Source organism: Bos indicus x Bos taurus, chromosome 5 (assembly GCF_003369695.1).
Source record: "Bos indicus x Bos taurus breed Angus x Brahman F1 hybrid chromosome 5, Bos_hybrid_MaternalHap_v2.0, whole genome shotgun sequence".
NCBI classification, from domain to species: domain Eukaryota; kingdom Metazoa; phylum Chordata; class Mammalia; order Artiodactyla; family Bovidae; genus Bos; species Bos indicus x Bos taurus.
Window position 1 is genome coordinate 399,519 of NC_040080.1, and position 16,698 is coordinate 416,216.

Sequence of the window (16,698 nt, forward strand, 5' to 3'; positions counted from 1 at the left end):
TAAAAAGGCTGACCACATCAAATGTGGCAAGGATGTGGAAAAACTGGAACCGTCGTACATTGCTAGTGGTAACATCAACCAGTAAAGCTCCTTTGGAAAATAGTTTGACAGTTTCTTATAAACTGAACATACAGCCCAGAAAAGGGGGAGAAGGAGGAGCTGTGATAATATGATAACTGGAGTCCACTGGAGGAGCTTGGAGGCTTCCCAAAGGTTGGGCTGTGACAGTCTTTGATTGGCTTGGATGTCCTTGGGTGGAGGGAAGTTTTCTGCTTCCTGTTAGAGAAAAAGTAGAGACACCTGTCTTCCTGTTTCTGATAACTGACAGTGAACCGTGGACATGGGAACGCTCCCAACCAGAGCGTTCTGGCTATCCTGGCTCCAACTTCAACTGAAATTTCTTTAAATAACTCCACTGAGAGTGGATTATGAAAATGTCATGCATCCAGACAATGAACGACTAGTCATATAAGGGAACAAATTACTGATATTCACAACAACATGAATGAACTTCAAAAATACTATGCTAAGTTATGACCAACCTAGACAGCATATTAAAAAGCAGAGACATTACTTTGCCAACAAAGGTCCATCTACTCAAGGCTATGGTTTTTCCAGTAGTCATGTATGGATGTGAGAGTTCTTTATAAGAAAGCTGAGCGCTGAAGAATTGATGCTGTCAAACTGTGGTGTTGGAAAAGACTCTTGAGAGTCCCTTGGACTGCAAGGAGATCCAGCCAGCCCATCCTAAGGGAGATCAGTCCTGGATGTTCATTGGAAGGACTGATGTTGAAGCTGAAACTCCAATACTTTGGCCACCTGATGTGAAGAGCTGACTCGTTTGAAAAGACCCTGATGCTGGGAAAGATTGAAGGCAGGAGGAGAAGGGGATGACAGAGGATGAGATGGTTGGATGGCATCACCAACTCAATGGACATGAGTTTGGGTAAATTCCAGGAGTTGGTAATGGACAGGGAGGCCTGGTGTGCTGCGGTCCATGGGGTCGCCAAGAGTCAGACACGACTGAGCAACTGAACTGAACTGAAGTGCAAGAAACCAAACAGAAAGACTGCATATTGTATGTAGTAGTTTACTGCTTGCCTGCTAAGTCACTTCAGTCCTGTCTGACTCTTTGCGACCTTATGGACTGTAGCCCACCAGGTTCCTCTGTCCATGGGATTCTCCAGGCAAGAATACAGGGGTGGGCTGCCATGCCCTTCTCCGGGGGATCTTCCTGAGCCAGGGATCAAACCCAGGTCTCTTATGTCTCCTGCACTGGCAATTGGGTTTTTTTGTTTACCACTAGCATCAGCTGGGAAGCTATAGGGCTGTTGCAACAAATTATGACAAATTTAGTGGCTTAAAACAATGTACACTTACAGTTTTGGAAGTCAGAAATCTGAATTGCGTCTTATGGGGCTTAAATCAAGGTGTCAGCAGAACTGCATTCCTTCTGGAGGCTCGAGGGGAGAATCATTCCCTTGCCTGGTTCTAGCTTCTGGAGGCTGCCTGCTTTCCTTGGTTCATGGTCCCTTCCTCCATCTTCAAAGCCAGCAGTGTGGCAACTACCAGTTTCTGATTCCCTTTTCTGACTCATTTTGGCCCATGGATTCTAGGCAGAAGTGTTATATCACGTATTGTTGTTGTTGTCTAGTCTCTAAGCTGTGTCCAAGTTTTTTGCAACCCCATGGACTCGAGCCTGCCATGGCTCCTCTATCCACAGGATTTCCCAGGCGAGAATGCCGGAGTGCGTTGTCATTTCCTTCTCCAGGGGATCTTCCTGATCACTTGTAGGCCAAGGCAATTAATAGCTAGCAGGTCTCCACTAATCTCTTTTCCACTGCCAGTGCCATAAGAGGCCATGAGTTCCAGAGGTAAGTCAAGAAGAGACACCTGATTCTCCCATCGGTCTATGGACAGTGAGAAATCTACTGAAGACTTGCGAGCTGTTACTCCGAGCTAGTCTATCCTAGGCTAAGTGCGGAGCTTTCCTTAAAAAAAAAAAAAAAATATATATATATATATATATATATATATATATATATATACACAGAGAGAGAGAGAGAGAGAGAGAGGGAGCGTGTCAGTTATATTATTGTCTCAGCTCCAAAGTCGCCCTTCCATGATCCTGTGTGTGATGGGGGTGGGGGGGATGAGACTGTGAGGCCACATTTTGAGGGGCAAGGGCTGGTGATGCCGTAGAAGAAGAGGGGGCTTGCCATCTGCCCCCAGCCACACTTCCTCACCGCAGCCGAAAATAAAACGGCACTGCTGGCTGGAGTTACGCGTTACACACAGAATTCGGTTTGGACAGACGGGTCTGAGACGGTATGCAAAGGCTGTCCAACAGGGGCCCAGAAATATCTGGAAAAGCAGTGGACCCAACAGGCGAGGAGGGCACTTGCGGGAGTCTCCCAGCACCGGTATCCGGGCTAAAGAAAGCAAAGTGCCCCAGAGGTCACACACGGACCCTCTGCAAATCCGCACGCCAGGAGGCGACCACGGGGACAAAACTCAAGGGAGACGAGGACAGCCGGTAGAGTGGGAGGTCAGTAACGACGAAACCCTGCCGGGCAGGGGACTCGCCCGGCTCAACCAGACGGGGACACGCCGCGCCCCCCGGGGCGGCGCCCCGGCCCTGGCTCGGCTTCCCCGATCACTCCTCCCACCGGAAGTCCCTCCTCCAGGCTCGGGCCGCTCTGGCCCGCGCAGGAGCATCTCGCTTGTGGTCTTGGAGCCTCTCCGCCGCACGGCGCTCCTCCAGCCGCCAGGGGCGCGCGAGATCGCCCCTGGGCGGTTCTGGCCCGCGATGGCCTCTCGACTGCTCCACCGCGCGGTGCTGTAGCGCCGGGGTTGCTGCGGCCGGTCGGTTCCCTCGGCAACGCCTCGGGCCGTTTCCCGGGCAACGCTGGGCGGTGCAGGTAGCTGCGGCTATGGACCAGGGGGCCGGGGCCGGCGCCGGGCCGCAGCGGGCTCGCGGCCGCCTCGGCGCGCCGTCGTCCGGGATGCGGGCCCCGGGGACGCCCTGGGCACGCTTCTCGGCCTGGCTGGAGTGCGTGTGCGTGGTCACCTTCGACCTGGAGCTGGGCCAGGCGCTGGAGGTGAGGGGGCCGCGGGCCGGGGCCGGGGCGGCCGCGGAGGGCGGGTCCTGCGCTGTCGCTGGAGGCGGATGCGGCTCAGGCGTTGCCGAGGGGCCTGGGAATCCCACTGCCCGTGAGATACCCTCCGGTTCTTCCCCCTCTGGAACCCTGCGCTGGTCCCCTCCTGAAACACGCCCCCCAAGCAGAGGGGAAAATGTGAAGTTGCCAAGACCTCCCATCGGGATGGAGGAGAGGGGAGCCCTGCACTTCTCATCCCCAAAGTGGCACACTTGATTCCTCCCCAGGAAAAGCCTGTCTCTCCCCGCTCCCCCCGCCCCCGCCTTTCCCACACTATGACACCTTCTCCCCTCAGTTACTCCGGCCAGAATCCCAGGGGTCACCCTTGACTCCTCCCCTCTCTCCATCCCACGTCCTGGGAGGATGCAAGGCTGACAGCTCCACCTGCGGAAGGCTCCAGATTCGTCAACCCCAAGTCCAATATCTGTGGTCTCTTGCTTAAACCTCTGGGCTCCTCCTTGTTAACTTAGAACCTGATCCAGACCCCTGGTGGGTCACATCCAGCCCCGGGAGTCATCTTTCTGTGCACTGACTGCACCCAGCCCACCCAGCCCACCCAGCCTAGGGAATTCTCCCTGCCTTCGAGACTCTTTCCCACCCCCACCCACATGGATGTAGATGACAACGTGACAGACTCAGAGAGGAAGGCCTTCTGTAGTTGAGCAGGCCTGGCGGGATGGTCTTCCCTGTGCCCTGAAGGCCATGACACAGACCGTGGAGCTGACCAGGGCAGGGGAGGCTTAAGACGTAGGCTTCAGCATGCTGTCTGAGGCAGCTTTCTGAGAACCCAGGAGGTGGTGCATCCCGTGGCTGCAGTTGGCTGAGGTGAGCCTGGTCAGCCGTCATGGGAAAGCCAGCGTCAGGGTGAAGGGCTGTTTTCCAAGGCCTTGCTGAACTCCACGAGGCTGTGGGAAGCTCAAGTCCTAATGGGCAGAGGGCTGACACCACCCAGCTCGCTGTGGGGACCCCACTCACCGCACCTGTCCCCTGATGGCGCACCAGGCTGACTTGATGCAGGAACCTGAGAGCAGAGAGGTCAGGTGATTTGCCCATCATCTCAGAGTCCATTTTCCTGCTGGTGCCCAAATTGTTCCCGATGAAATCACAAGGGAAGGGAGTCTACTATTTCCTTAAGGCATTCTCATGTATGATTTTCTAGAACTTAACCATTCAAGCAAGAACAGTTAAAGGCTCCATGTGCTGGGCTTCCGAGCTTTGCTGGGGCTGTATAACTCCCGGGGTGTTGGGGGGCCGGCGCGTCTGTGCAGGGATCAGGTAGGGCAGCCCCCCAGTGTTCACTGGTTTGAGTCTTGTCTTTCTTCTCCCCCCTGGAGATTGTGGGGAGGATCAGGCGTCATTTCAGCTGAATCCACAATCACTCATGGAGCACCTGCCCTGCCCTTGCTTGGTTTTCCTGGGCTTGGCCTGGCTGAGCACCACGGAGGCTCTGGCACTGTGCTTGGCGCTGGGGCAGGATGGAAGACCCAGGAACTGCCCTCCGGACACTCGTGCATCATGGAGACTTCCATGGGCAGACGCAGCTCAGAGGAAGGAACAGCACTTGGCCAGATCTTGGAGGATGAGAAGGAGGCATCCAGACCTGGGAGGGGGGCTGTTTCAAGTAACCCCTCCCCCCAGAAGCCAGCAAAAGCAAAGGCAAGGAGCCAGCCATTCAGTCACTCAATAAATCCAGGATCAAGCGACTGCCGCCAGCCAGGCTCCGTGGTCCTGGTGCTGGACATGAGGACACAGAGCTGGGTGCGATGCCCGGGCCTGCCCACCGGCAGTTCATGTCCTGTGCTAGAGACACAGAGTCAGTGGTTCAGGCCCCGCCCCCCGAGAGCGTGCGGGATGTCTGTGGTGTCCCACCCACGTGGGTGCTCTGGAGCCTGCAGGCAGGCAGGGGTCAGACCTGCAGGGAGGGCGGGCAGGGCTGTGCTCCCAGCCGAGCAGAGGGCCCAGCTCCGCTGCCTCCGGCCTTGGCAGCGCTCCTCTCTGCAGCCCCGCCAACCACAAAGCCGGTGCAGTGAACCACGGCCGAGCCCAGAGGGTCCTGGCTCCAGCGGGTATCAACGTCCCCTCAGCTGGCCACAGCTCCCGCACTGCAGTCTCACGACTCTTTCAGTCTCCGAAACTACCGAAGGCCCAAGGGGCTTTTTATGTGGGTCGCATCTATCAACGTTCTCTACACTAAAAGTTAAAACTGAAAAATTAAAAATGCATATTAATCCATTTTGAATCAAGAGATACCATTTATATTAATATAGCTATTAATATTTCCACCAAAACAACCATATTTTCAGAAACAAGTTTAGTGAGGAGAATGGCATTATTTGATACTTTTACATCCCTTTTAATGTCCGGCCAAATGGAAGGCAGCTTGAGAGACCCCCGCGTCATGAAGACCCCCCACGTCAGCTTCAGTCAGTGCCCCTGACGTCCTGCATCACAGCCTCGGGAAGCGATGCCGCACGTGTGAGGAGAGACTGGAACAGGCAGCCTCGGCTCAGGGAGCCTAGGGCACCCATGCCGCGCATAGAGAAGCGCTTTCCTGTAGGTACCTCCTCCAGCAAGGCGAAGCTCCGAAGCTCCCACGTCTGTCGTCCTCAGGACGCCTGGGTTACAGCAGCACCACCCCTGAGCCCTGAGGCTTGGGTGGAAAGGATGAGACCCCGTGGCTCCAGGGGACAAGGCTCACCATATGCAGGCTCTGTGCCCTCTGCCCGTCTCTGTGGGTCTGCCCCATTTGTCCCCTCGCTCAGGTGTGGCCTTCCCTCTGGCCTGTGCTCCCGGCTCCTAAACTCTGAACGCAGAGCCCTTGGCAGGGCTGCAAGCCTGCTCAGACGCTGCAAGATTCCTATGCCTGCAGACCAGATTCAGACCCCTGACCTCAGCACTGAGAGCCTGGTGTGCCCTGCCCTGGCCGCCAGGCACCTGCCTTTTTTCTGCCCTTCTCAACAGACACGCAGAGGCCTGGCCCGCGCGGCCCTGTGGCTCCTGCCTCTCTGGGTGCTGTCTCCAGGTACCTCTATGGGCCCACCCCACAGACAAACAGCGTTTGGCCAGCTCCCCTCCTACCTCTTCTCAGGAGGTTCAGTGGTAAAGAATCTGCCTGCCAAGCAGGAGACGCAGGTTCAATCCCTGGGTTGGGAAGAGCCCCTGAAGGAGGAAATGGCAACCCACTCCGGTGTTCTTGCCTGGGAAATCCCATGGACAGAGGAGCCTGGCGGGCTGTAGTCCGAGGGGTCGCAGAGAGTCACGCGACTTAGGGACTAAAGCAGCAGCAGCAGCAGCCTCCCTCCTCTTGGTTCCTCCTTCTTGCTGCCGCCTTAGCTGACATCTTGTGATTTCTACGTGACCCACCTGTTCCACTGTCCTTTAGAGACATGTTTTCACACTCTCCATAAATATAGGCCCCTCAGAGTTGTTGGGGGTTCAGTTCCAGGCCACTGTAGTAAAGCCAGTCACACAGATTTCCTGGCTTCCCAGCACATAAAAAAGTTACGGCTACACTAGCTTCCCTGGTGGCTCAGACAGTAAAGAATCCGCCTGCAATGCAGGAGACCCGGGTTCAATCCCTGGGTTGGGAAGATGCCCTGGAGAAGGGAATGGCCATCCACCCCAGTATTCTTGCCTGGAGAATTCCATGAACAGAGGAGCCTGGTGGGCTACAGTCCATGGGGTTGCAAAGAGTCCGACACGACTGAGCGACTAACGCTACTTCTACTACCTTAGACCCTGGTGTAACGAGCATGCAAGAAATGGCACCGCATCTAAAAACAATGTGTGTACCTTTATTTCAAAGTGCTTCCCTGCTCAAAAACGCTATCGTTTGAGCCTTCAGTAAGTCATCATTTTGCAACAGTAATGTCAAATACATAGATCACAGGTCACTGAGACACATACAGTGGTGAAAAAGTTTGAGATGTTGTGGAAGTTACGAGGATACGACGCAGAAGTGTGACGTGAGAAAATGGCGCCTGTAGAATTGCTAAGCCCTTAATTTGTGAAATAGTCATGACGTCCAGAAGCACAATAAAGCAAAGTGTAATAAAACGAGACATGCCTGCGGCGCGGTATCTGGTGAGGGTCTGCTCCCTGCCGGGGCTCCGAGGCAGAAGTGCCTGGGACACAGTCCCAGGCCTCGGGACACTCGGTGGCCGCAGAGGAGACAGTAGGCCCAGAGCACACGGAGGCAGGAGCTACACGATTGCGCCAGCGGGAGTCCCAGGGCTCAGCACTCAGCATCTGGGGTTCAGGGCACAGCCCAGAAGAAGCCTAGTTTCAGCCAAAGCCCACGTGCTCCTCTGCCTGGGAGTTTGGCACAGAGTGAGAAGGGGGCCACGCACACCAGCCCCCTCCGCTCCCGGTCCACTGCAGGCAGCCACTGGAACCAGCCTGCTACTCTGAGCACAGGCCAGGGCAGCGGCGCCGCCGAGGAACAGCAGCATTCGGGGCTGCCTGCTGTTTTTTGCGTCCCACAAGGAGATCCATTCAGACCCGCTGCCTGAGCACAGGGCTGCTGGCCGGACAGGCAAGCCTCAACCTGCTTGGCTCCCCTCGAGCACGCCCCGTCTCCCAGATACAGCCTGGCCAGCTGGTCGTGCTCCCTGGACACTTCTGAGGCTTGGGTACCCCACAGGTCATGCTCCAAAGCGGGAGCAGGCTGGAAGCTCCCGGACCCCTCCCTAGTGGGGGTTGGAGTGAAGATGCTCAGAGGCAAGGGTGTCAGCATCAGGCACCACCTAGTGAAGCCGGGACGAGGAGGCTGGTTGCCTGCACGAGCAGGCGGGGAGGGAAGGGTACAGCCAAGCCCCTCTGGGTGGGCAGGGCAGGCGCGGAGGCCAGCAGGGCCTGCCCCCCTCCAAGTGAGGGGGCGTCTCGGGGACGGGCAGTTGGTCCATGGAGACAGAGAGGCCGGTCTGAGCAAGCCGCCATGAGGGTGAGAATGTGGGCAGGGAGTCAAGCTTGGTCAGGGTATGCCGGCCAAGAAACGGGAAGGATGGGGCCAGGAGTGGCCCCATGCTGCAGGGGCCAGGATGCTGGGGTGGGTGTGGAGCCCAGGAGAGGGGGAGGGTCAGCAGGGAGTCAGAGGAGGCGGAGGGGGTGCAGCCCAGCACCGAGCCAGCCCAGCCCATGCCACCAAGTGGTCTGTGTCCCCCACAGCTGGTGTACCCCAGTGACTTCCAGCTCACGGACAAGGAGGTGGGTCCCAGCCCTCTCGGGAGCAGACCTTGCCTGGAGAGCAGACCCTCACGGGGTTTCTGTGTTTCAGAAAAGCAGCATCTGCTACCTGTCCTTTCCCGACTCCCACTCAGGTAGGCCACCCCACTGCCTCTCCCTGCCCTGCCCTGAGCGTCGCTCTGGGACCGGCCCGGCCCGCACCGCACCACCTGGAGCCCCGGCTGAGCTTCCTCTGGGGAGATATTCTGAGTCCTGCGTGGCCGCCAGGCTCCCTGGCTCCTGTGGAAAGAGGGGTCTGGGCAGAGGGACCCGCGGGGTCTGGTCTTCGCCCCGGCAGAGGGGCCACCGGGTCCTGGCCTCGGCCCTTCCCCGGGGCTCGCATGTGTGGCCAGCCTGTTTTCCATCCCAGGCAGGCTCAGCCAGGTCACATGGAGGTCCTGCCACCCCACAGCGGGCTTCCTCTGTGCCCACACTGCGGGGCTATCTACGCGTGTCTGTGTGCTGAGGTTAAACCCCGAGATACAGGAGTCAGGGCACGGGGGCCTCTGTGGGGAGATAAAGGGGCTCTGGCCTCCCCCCTCCGACCCCCCAGGGGCTGGCAGGAGAGACTCCAGCTGGACCCAGCGTGACAGGCCTTCTCTTCCCCAGGCTGCCTTGGGGACACGCAGTTCAGTTTTCGCATCCGTCAGTGTGGAGGGCAGAGGTGCCCCGGGCACGCGGGTGAGAAGCCTGGCGACAGAGGGGCCCCCGCGTCACTCCAGGTGAGCGGCTACCCCCTCCCCTCCACCATGGGGCAGGATCCGGCCGGGAGCTGCCCCTTCAGGCCGCCTGGCCCACCCCCCAGCCGGCAGGGTCTCCGACTGCCGCAAGCTGAGCCTGGCACCCCAGCCTCAAGCGGGGGCTGGCCAGCCCTTCTGAGGCCCTGCTGGTGTCCCCGGAGCTGGTCCTGGGCGCTCGTGTGCACCAGGGCAGGGCTTAGGGTGCAGGCCTAAAGGCCTCCTGAGCCCCGAACCGCTGCCCGGGTCTGCGGAGATGTCCATGGAGAGGTTCCCAGGTTCCCAGAGCCAAGGTTCACAGGCCAGCTGGAGGCTGGGGAGAGCATGCCACGGCCTGGGCCGGGGTCCACGGGGGCAGCAGGGAGCGTGGGCGGGGGCGCGGCCTGGCTGACACCCCTCCTTCCAGAGAGAGCCCGCACACTACTTTGGCTACGTGTACTTCAGGCAGGTGAAGGACAGCTCCGTGAAGCGGGGCTACTTCCAGAAGGTGAGCCTGGGGTGGCTCCACTGGGAGCGGGGGCAGCCGCCGTCAGGAGGGACTAACGGCCTTGGGGTCCGGAGCCTCCAGGAACACCCCTTCCTCTGCAGCTCTGGGCACTTGGTGCCGGGCTGAGCCCACCACCGCCCAGGCCGGGGTGTGGGCTCTGTGGAGGCCCCGCTTCGCCCAGCCCGCCCGCAGCCTTGTCCAGCCCCGGCTCCCTGCCCCTCCCCAAGCTGGGATGTGGGTGGGGCGCCTCATCACAGTCTCCGTGACTTCATTCTTGAGCTCAGGAACCAGAGCAGAAGGTGCTTGAGTCCCAGGAGACCCTCCCAGAATCCTGGCCACGTGCCTCTGCCAAAGGCCTGGGCTCCAGCTTGCTCTGCTGTGGTGGTGGTTTTCTAGTGACCTGAAGTCCCTCGTCAGGCTGTTCCTGAGACAGCCATCCTAGAAAGCCGGTGGGACGCCCTGCCCCGGGCAGCCCTGGAGAGCCAGGCCCCAGGAGTCCCTGCGGGGTCCCCATGGGCTGGGGCGGCGTCTCACCAGCCCCGGGGTCCCTGCAGTCGCTGGTGCTGCTGTCCCGCCTGCCCTTTGTCCGGCTGTTCCAGGCACTGCTGGGCCTGGTGGCCCCCGAGTTCTTCGACAAGCTGGCGCCCTGCCTGGAAGCAGGTGAGCAGCCAGCAGGCCCGGCGGGGCCACTGCGTCCACCCGGCTATAGCTCGCGGCGTTCCGCTGGGCAGCTTCCTCCAGGCCCAGCCTCTGACACCAGCCGCCTGTGTCCACAGTCTGCAACGAGATCGACCAGTGGCCGGCGCCCGCGCCGGGGCGGACCCTGAGCCTGCCCGTCATGGGAGTCGTCCTCCAGGTGGGAGCTGGCAGCCGGCGCGGGGGCCCCTGTGCGTGTGGCCCTCCCGCCGCAGCTGCCCCTTGGTCCACAGGTGCACATCCCATCGAGAGCGGACACACCTGAGTCCGGGCCCCTGGAGCCCAGCGGCCACGAGGTGGGGCCCCTCTGCCTGCCGCAACCCTGCCCCCGGCCCAGGCCTCCCAGCTCCCCTGCTGGGGTCCTGGGGCCGGCCACACCCCAGACAAAGCCCATGACCCAGTTGGGGGCGGGGTGGCCCCGCCTGCTCCTGGGTGCTGGGCTCAGGGAGACCTGTGGGTAGGGATGCAGCCCGAGAACTCCTCTGGGGGGACAGGGGCCGCTTGGTGCTCTGGGGCAGCAGCCTCAGTCTCAGCCTGGCCCCTCACCCCTCGCAGACCCTGCTGCCAGCCCCTGTGGTCCTCCCCAGCGTCCACGAGCTGGACCTGTTCAGGTGAGCCCTGCACGCCCCCACCTCACCCGCCCCAACCCCCACCCGCCGCAGACGGTGAGTGAGCCCCTGAGGTTCAGGCCCATCCGGGCGGGGCTGCCAGGGGCACTGCCAGTCAGGAGCTGGCCCCCCGGCCAGTTCTGAGAGGGAGACTTGGGCAGACAGGGAGCCCGGTGCCCAGGGTCTGCACCCAGAGGATCCGAGAGCCATGGGCAGGCTGCTCAGGGACAGCAGTGACGGTGCTGGAAGGTGCCGCGGGGGAAGGCCATGCTCCCTGGGGGGTCGGCGGGGGACCCCACCTTTGGAGCCCCGCCAGGTCCAGCAGGAGCCAGGGATGCCGGCCTCCAGCTTGGGGGCCACGGGGGCGGCCTGGACGCGCCCTCAGCAGGTTCCCACGTCTCTCCACCGTTTCCCTCTGGTGTGAGTCCGGCGTCCACTCGGAGCAGGGCCTGCCCGGACCTGTGGGGGCAGGTGGTCGGAGCTGGGGAGCCCCCTGCCCGGCCGACACCCCCGCCGGCCCCCCGCCCCCCAGGTGCTTCCGGCCCGTGCTGGCCCACGTGCAGCTGCTGTGGGAGCTGATGCTGCTCGGGGAGCCCCTGCTGGTCCTGGCGCCTTCGCCCGCCGTGTCCTCGGAGATGGTCCTGGCGCTGACCAGGTTGGCTGGGCGCCCGGCGGGGGGCAGGGGCCCAGGGCCCGCCCCGCGTGCTCACTGCCCGGAGGGCCCCCACTCCCGCAGCTGCCTGCAGCCCCTCAAGTTCTGCTGCGATTACCGCCCCTACTTCACCATCCATGACAGCGAGTTCAAGGAGTTTACCACGCGCACGCAGGCCCCGTAAGCGCCGTCCTCGGCCCCGCCCCTCCCCCGCCCGGCCCCGGCTCCTGCCCCCGCCACGCCTTGCCTCCTTCCCTCCCTTTTTCTCTCTCTCTAGACCAAACGTGGTCCTGGGAGTCACAAACCCTTTCTTTATCAAAACACTCCAGCACTGGCCCCACATTCTCCGAGTCGGGGAGCCCAAGATGTCAGGTGAGGCTGTCTCCGCCTCCACCCAGGGCCCCTGGGGACTTGCGTGGGGCCTTGTGGGGTCTGAGCCTGCAGAGACAGAGCTGAGGCCCTGAGGCCCGGCCGTGGGGTGTGTCTCGTAGGGGACCTTCCCAAGCAGGTCAAACTGAAAAAGCCCTCGAGGCTGAAGACCCTGGACACCAAGCCAGGTCCGTGTTCCTCTTCTCCCGGGACCCAGAGACGGGCCTTGGGGCCGGGCAGGGGCGGGCAGTGGGGCTGGCACAGCCGGAGGGGGTGCCCCCACCCCCAGAGCAGAGCACGCGGCTCTCTGCCCTCCCCAGGCCTCTACACCGCGTACACGGCCCACCTCCACCGAGACAAGGCCCTGCTCAGACGGCTGCTGAAGGTACCGCTGGGGGTGGGGTGCTCCCCGTGGGAGGGGGACCCAGGCCTGGTGCTTTGGCTCAGCCCTGGCGACCCCCAGGGCCTGCAGAAGAAGCGGCCGTCGGATGTGCAGACGGCGGTGCTGAGGCGCCACCTCTTGGAGCTCACTCAGAGCTTCATCATCCCTCTGGTGAGGCCAGCACGGGGCAGGGGACCGGGGACTGGGGGGGGGGGGGGGGGGGTGGCGGCTGTGGCCCAGACTCACTGCCCTCCCGCCCCCAGGAGCACTACATGGCCAGCCTCATGCCGCTGCAGAAGGGCATCGTGCCCTGGAAGGTGTGGTCCCAGGGGGGGGCTGGGGGTTCTCAGTCAGGGCCAGGGGTGTGCCTGGGAAGTGCCCCGGGGAGACTCCTAAGTGGCCCAGGCGTGCCCCTGTGAGGCTGGTCCTCCAGCACTGGCTCACTGGCCACTCGCCGCCACTGTCACAGACTCCTCCCCAGATCCGCCCCTTCCGCCAGGATGACTTCCTGCAAAGCCTGGAGCGATCTGGGCCCCAGCTCACCTGTGTCCTCAAGGGCGACTGGCTGGGCCTCTACAGGTGGGCGGCCCATTGGTGGGGTCCAGGGCTCCCACGGCCGGTGGGCGCACGCACCCACCCGTCAGCCCACCGGAGCCCACAGCCACCGCCCCCCTGCCCCTACAGGCGGTTTTTCAAGTCCCCCCATTTTGACGGGTGGTACCGGCAGCGGCACAGGGAGATGACCCAGAAGCTTGAGGCCCTTCACCTCGAGGCCATCTGTGAGGCGGTGAGGGGAGTGCTGGGGGAGGGGGCTTGGAGGGGAAGCTGCTGCCAGAGTTGGGGGGGCCTTTGGAGACAGACAGCCCATCGTCCGCGCAGAACATCGAGATCTGGATGAAGGACAAGTCCGAGGTGGAGGTCGTGGATCTGATCCTGAAACTTCGGGAGAGGCTGGTGAGATTCTGTGCGGCCCTGCCTGCACTTGGCCAGCCGGCTGTGCAGGCTGCCTGCCCCTGAGCCCCGCTGTCCCTTTAGGTTCGGGCGCAGGGCCACCAGCTGCCCGTGAAGGAGGCGACACTGAAGCGGGCACGGCTGTACATCGACACGGCCATCGGCTCCCTGCCCAAGGACCTGCAGGCCGTCCTGTGCCCTCCCTAGGACCATGCCCGTGGGCCCCGGCCAGAGTCTGGCAGCTGTTTTCCTCCCCTGCCCCCCCACGAGCTCCCTGCTTCCCCCCACCTGGCACTACCGTCGTCCAGCAGTAAAGGTGGCATTTGGAACCATAGCCTGGACCCTGACTGTTGGTGGCTCGTGTGCCAGCTGAGCCTCACCTCCCCCTGGGCCCCACCTGCCCGCCCCAAGGTCTTAGGCGGGTGGGGGCGGCACGCTGTGAGCCCTTACTGATCTGATCTGGGCCAAGGCCACCCACCCCCTGCAGACGCCCATCTGCCCGCACCCTGCAGGCCCAGGCGTTGCCTTTGATGTGTCCTTTAGACCCACCTACCAGCAGCATTCCCTGGTAGCTCAGAGGTTAAAGCATCCGAGAGACCTGGGTTCAATCCCTGGGTTGGAAAGATCCCCTGGAGAAGGAAATGGCAATCCACTCCAGTATTCTAGCCTGGAGAATCCCACGGATGGAGGAGCTTGTTGGGCTACAGTCCATGGGGTCGCAAAGAGTCGGATATGACTGAGCGACTTCACTTTCACTTTAGACCCACCAGGATGCCCAGCTCAGGACCAAAGACAGAAAGAGGTGGCTGCCAGGCAGACGCCTCCCTCACACAGGCGCCCCCTGCCCCCCTTCTTGCCTGGAGGGGAATCTCAGCTCCAGTCCTCGCCTGGGAGGGGAGAAGCCGCTTCGCTCAGAGGAGTGCTGCCCTGCGGCTCGTGGGGCTTCTGCCAGGCCCGGGGGGCTGCCAGGCGGGTCCAGGGCCCTGTCTCGGTTCCACTCGAGGGACACCCCGCTGGGCACCCCTCCCGCCACTCTGCCTTGCCCTGCCCCAGCTCACGGGCGCTCCAGTGGCCCCCCGCGTGTCCATCTGCCCCCGCAGGCAGAAGAGGGTCTTAGACTCTAGCCGGACCCGGCCCCTGCAGCTAGAGCCCTCCAGAGTTTCAGGGCCCTAGGCTTCTTGGCAACGACTGAAAGCCTCCTTGAAGTGACCCACGCCCCCATGGGACACCTTGGAGCACTGGACCCAGGCCCGACCAGTGCCGTCAGCTGCACTCAGAGGGAAGCTTGGTCAGCCGGAGGTGGGGTGGGGCGGGCCGAGGCTTGGACCCAGAGCCGCAGGCCTTCGGGAGGTCCCAGCGAAACGCCCGAGAGGCTGCACCTGAGAGGCCTCCAGGCCCTTGGCGGGCGGCGCGGGTGCCAGTGGGGCCCTCCTGTCTCCTCTGGAGCGCCCCCCAGGCCGGGCCGCACCACCACTGCTCCCCAGCTGGGTGGGGGCGCCCCCAGACGGCAGCAGCACCGGTCTCGGAACCTCCAGTGTCGGCTCGTCCACCCTGAGCGCCGCCTCCGGTGGCCCCCCTGCACCCTGCCCGCTCTGGGACAAGGCTGCCAGGTGCGGGGTGCCCAGCTGTCACTGTGGCACGTTGCCCGGTCTCCTTCCTCTGTTTTTGGAGGGTGACGGCCTGTGCTAGAGGGCAGCCTCGCCCGTGGTCCTCCCAGGGCTGCGCTGCAAGGGGGCTCCGGGGTGTCCTTGACCCCCCAGACTTCTGGCTCCAGCAGTCCCGGCGGGCACCGCCAGATGCCCCTGGATGCCGGGCCCTCCCTCCAGCACCACTTGAGTCCATGCCGCGGCCCCTCACAGCAGCTTGTTCCCCTGGTGGGGGGTGTGGGGGAGGGCCGCCTGGCAGGGTGGCATCGCTGCCCACGGTGGACTCCAATGCTGGCGGCCTCTGGGCACAGCACAGCCTGGCATGGAGTCCTGCCAGCTCCATCCTCCCCCCCATCAAAGCTCCCTGGTTCTCTCGCAGGATCAGGTCAGCCCTGGCTGGGACAGACAGTGAGAAGGGAGGAAAGGTCAGGAGGGTCAAAGGAGGCCGACGCACCACCAACCAGAGCTCTGTGCACAGCAGGGCCTGGATGGGCAGGAAGCAGTGGTCCACAGGGGCTCCGCGGTCAGCCAGTGTGGGAGGCCGCTTTCTTTGGGAGGTTGTGTGTGGGTCTGGAGTGGTGGCCAGGGGTGGGCGTGGGACGATGTGGGCTGATCCAGGGGCAGGAAGGACAGTCGTCACCCCCAAGCTTCCTGCACGCTATTTAAAGCCTCGCCTTTAGTCTGGGATGGGGGGCCTTCCCGCATCTTTGGTATTAAAGTGTCTTTCTGTGACACATGCTTGTCTTTCAACTTCCTCTTTGGATGAAAAGTTGGCATTCCTATGAGATTCTGGTAACTCGAGGGCTCTCTTGGTGGGGTGTGGATGGGCCTTGGTGTGGCTGGTTCAGGGCTGAAAATGTGAAGGTGTGGCCTTGCTGGTGGGGAGCATGTCGCAGAAAGAAGTCATGTGCGACCCTCTCCAACAGCTTCATCCTAGTGGGGGGTTTTGAGCACTGGAGGCAAGTCCCAGGGTGGAGGAAACAGGCTGTCTGCAGGGAAGGGGAAGTTGGATGGCAGCTCCCTCAGAAAGGGAGGGGGTCCAAGTGTGGCAGTTAGGGTTAGGGCTGGGAAACGGCCTCACACTCCCCTGGGTCCTTAGCAGCCACTCACCACACCAGGGCTTGTGACCAGAGAGTGTCCATGAGGGAGCGGGAGGACACAGGAGAGCTGGCCTCCTGGGGGGGATGGTCCCCACCTCTGCTCAAGTTGGGTAGGGAGCGGCCAGGGGCATCAGGATCAGGGTGGATGGGGCCAGAGTGGCCAAAAGTGGGGCAAGCTCTTGTCTGGAACTGGACTCCCCAGGGAGGGGCCGTGTCTGGCCACCCACCTCTGAGCACTGGAAGGCCAGTCGATGGATCCTGGGTGCGAGCTGGGGGGGAGGGTGGCTGGAAGCCAAGGACCCCTCTTCCCCCAGGAGGTGTGGGGACAAGGCCCTGCAGGCCTCAGCCCTGCAAAGGACCGCTGTGACCGGCCTGTTCCCAGTCTGAGTGAGGGTTGGGGTGCCGGGGGTCTCGGACACTCTTCTCCAGAGCCCAGATTTGGGCTCCTCGGGCGGGCAGCGAGGCTGAGCCTGAATCAGGCCGAACCTCCCAGGCTACACGCGGAGTCCACCCCCTGAAAACGCTGGGCGCCGGGGGCGCCGGGGGGCGCGCTGGGAGCGCCCCGCCCGGCGGCCCTCCCCACCTCCCCTCCCGCGCCCCCTCGCCTCCCCTCCCCCCTCCCCTCCCCCGCCCCCTCCCCTTCCCCCCTCCCCTCCCCCGCCCCCTCCCCTTCCCCCGCCTGGCGAGCC

The 16,698-nt window shown here is 62.3% G+C and overlaps 1 protein-coding gene across 5 annotated transcripts; it reads left to right on the top strand.

Moving 5' to 3' along the window:
* Positions 1–2,811: 2,811 nt before the first annotated feature.
* Positions 2,812–15,643, top strand: DENND6B (DENN domain containing 6B). Of its 5 annotated transcripts, XM_027540425.1 has the most exons (20): positions 2,816–3,101; positions 8,325–8,363; positions 8,434–8,476; positions 8,991–9,103; positions 9,525–9,605; positions 10,160–10,265; positions 10,382–10,461; positions 10,535–10,597; positions 10,857–10,912; positions 11,442–11,564; positions 11,646–11,741; positions 11,839–11,933; positions 12,053–12,118; positions 12,251–12,315; positions 12,394–12,483; positions 12,576–12,629; positions 12,782–12,891; positions 12,997–13,099; positions 13,192–13,266; positions 13,348–15,643. In XM_027540425.1, the coding sequence occupies exons 1-20, from the start codon at positions 2,934–2,936 to the stop codon at positions 13,468–13,470; spliced, it is 1,749 nt and encodes a 582-aa protein (XP_027396226.1). In that variant the 5' UTR covers positions 2,816–2,933; the 3' UTR covers positions 13,471–15,643. The 5 variants fall into 5 exon arrangements, 4 of the variants coding, with proteins under 4 accessions (XP_027396223.1, XP_027396225.1, XP_027396224.1 ...); XR_003510960.1 differs by having other exon boundaries at positions 2,812–3,101; positions 12,053–12,315; positions 12,997–13,091; positions 13,348–13,597; XM_027540422.1 differs by having other exon boundaries at positions 2,815–3,101; positions 12,053–12,315.
* The last annotated feature ends 1,055 nt before the right edge of the window (positions 15,644–16,698 follow it).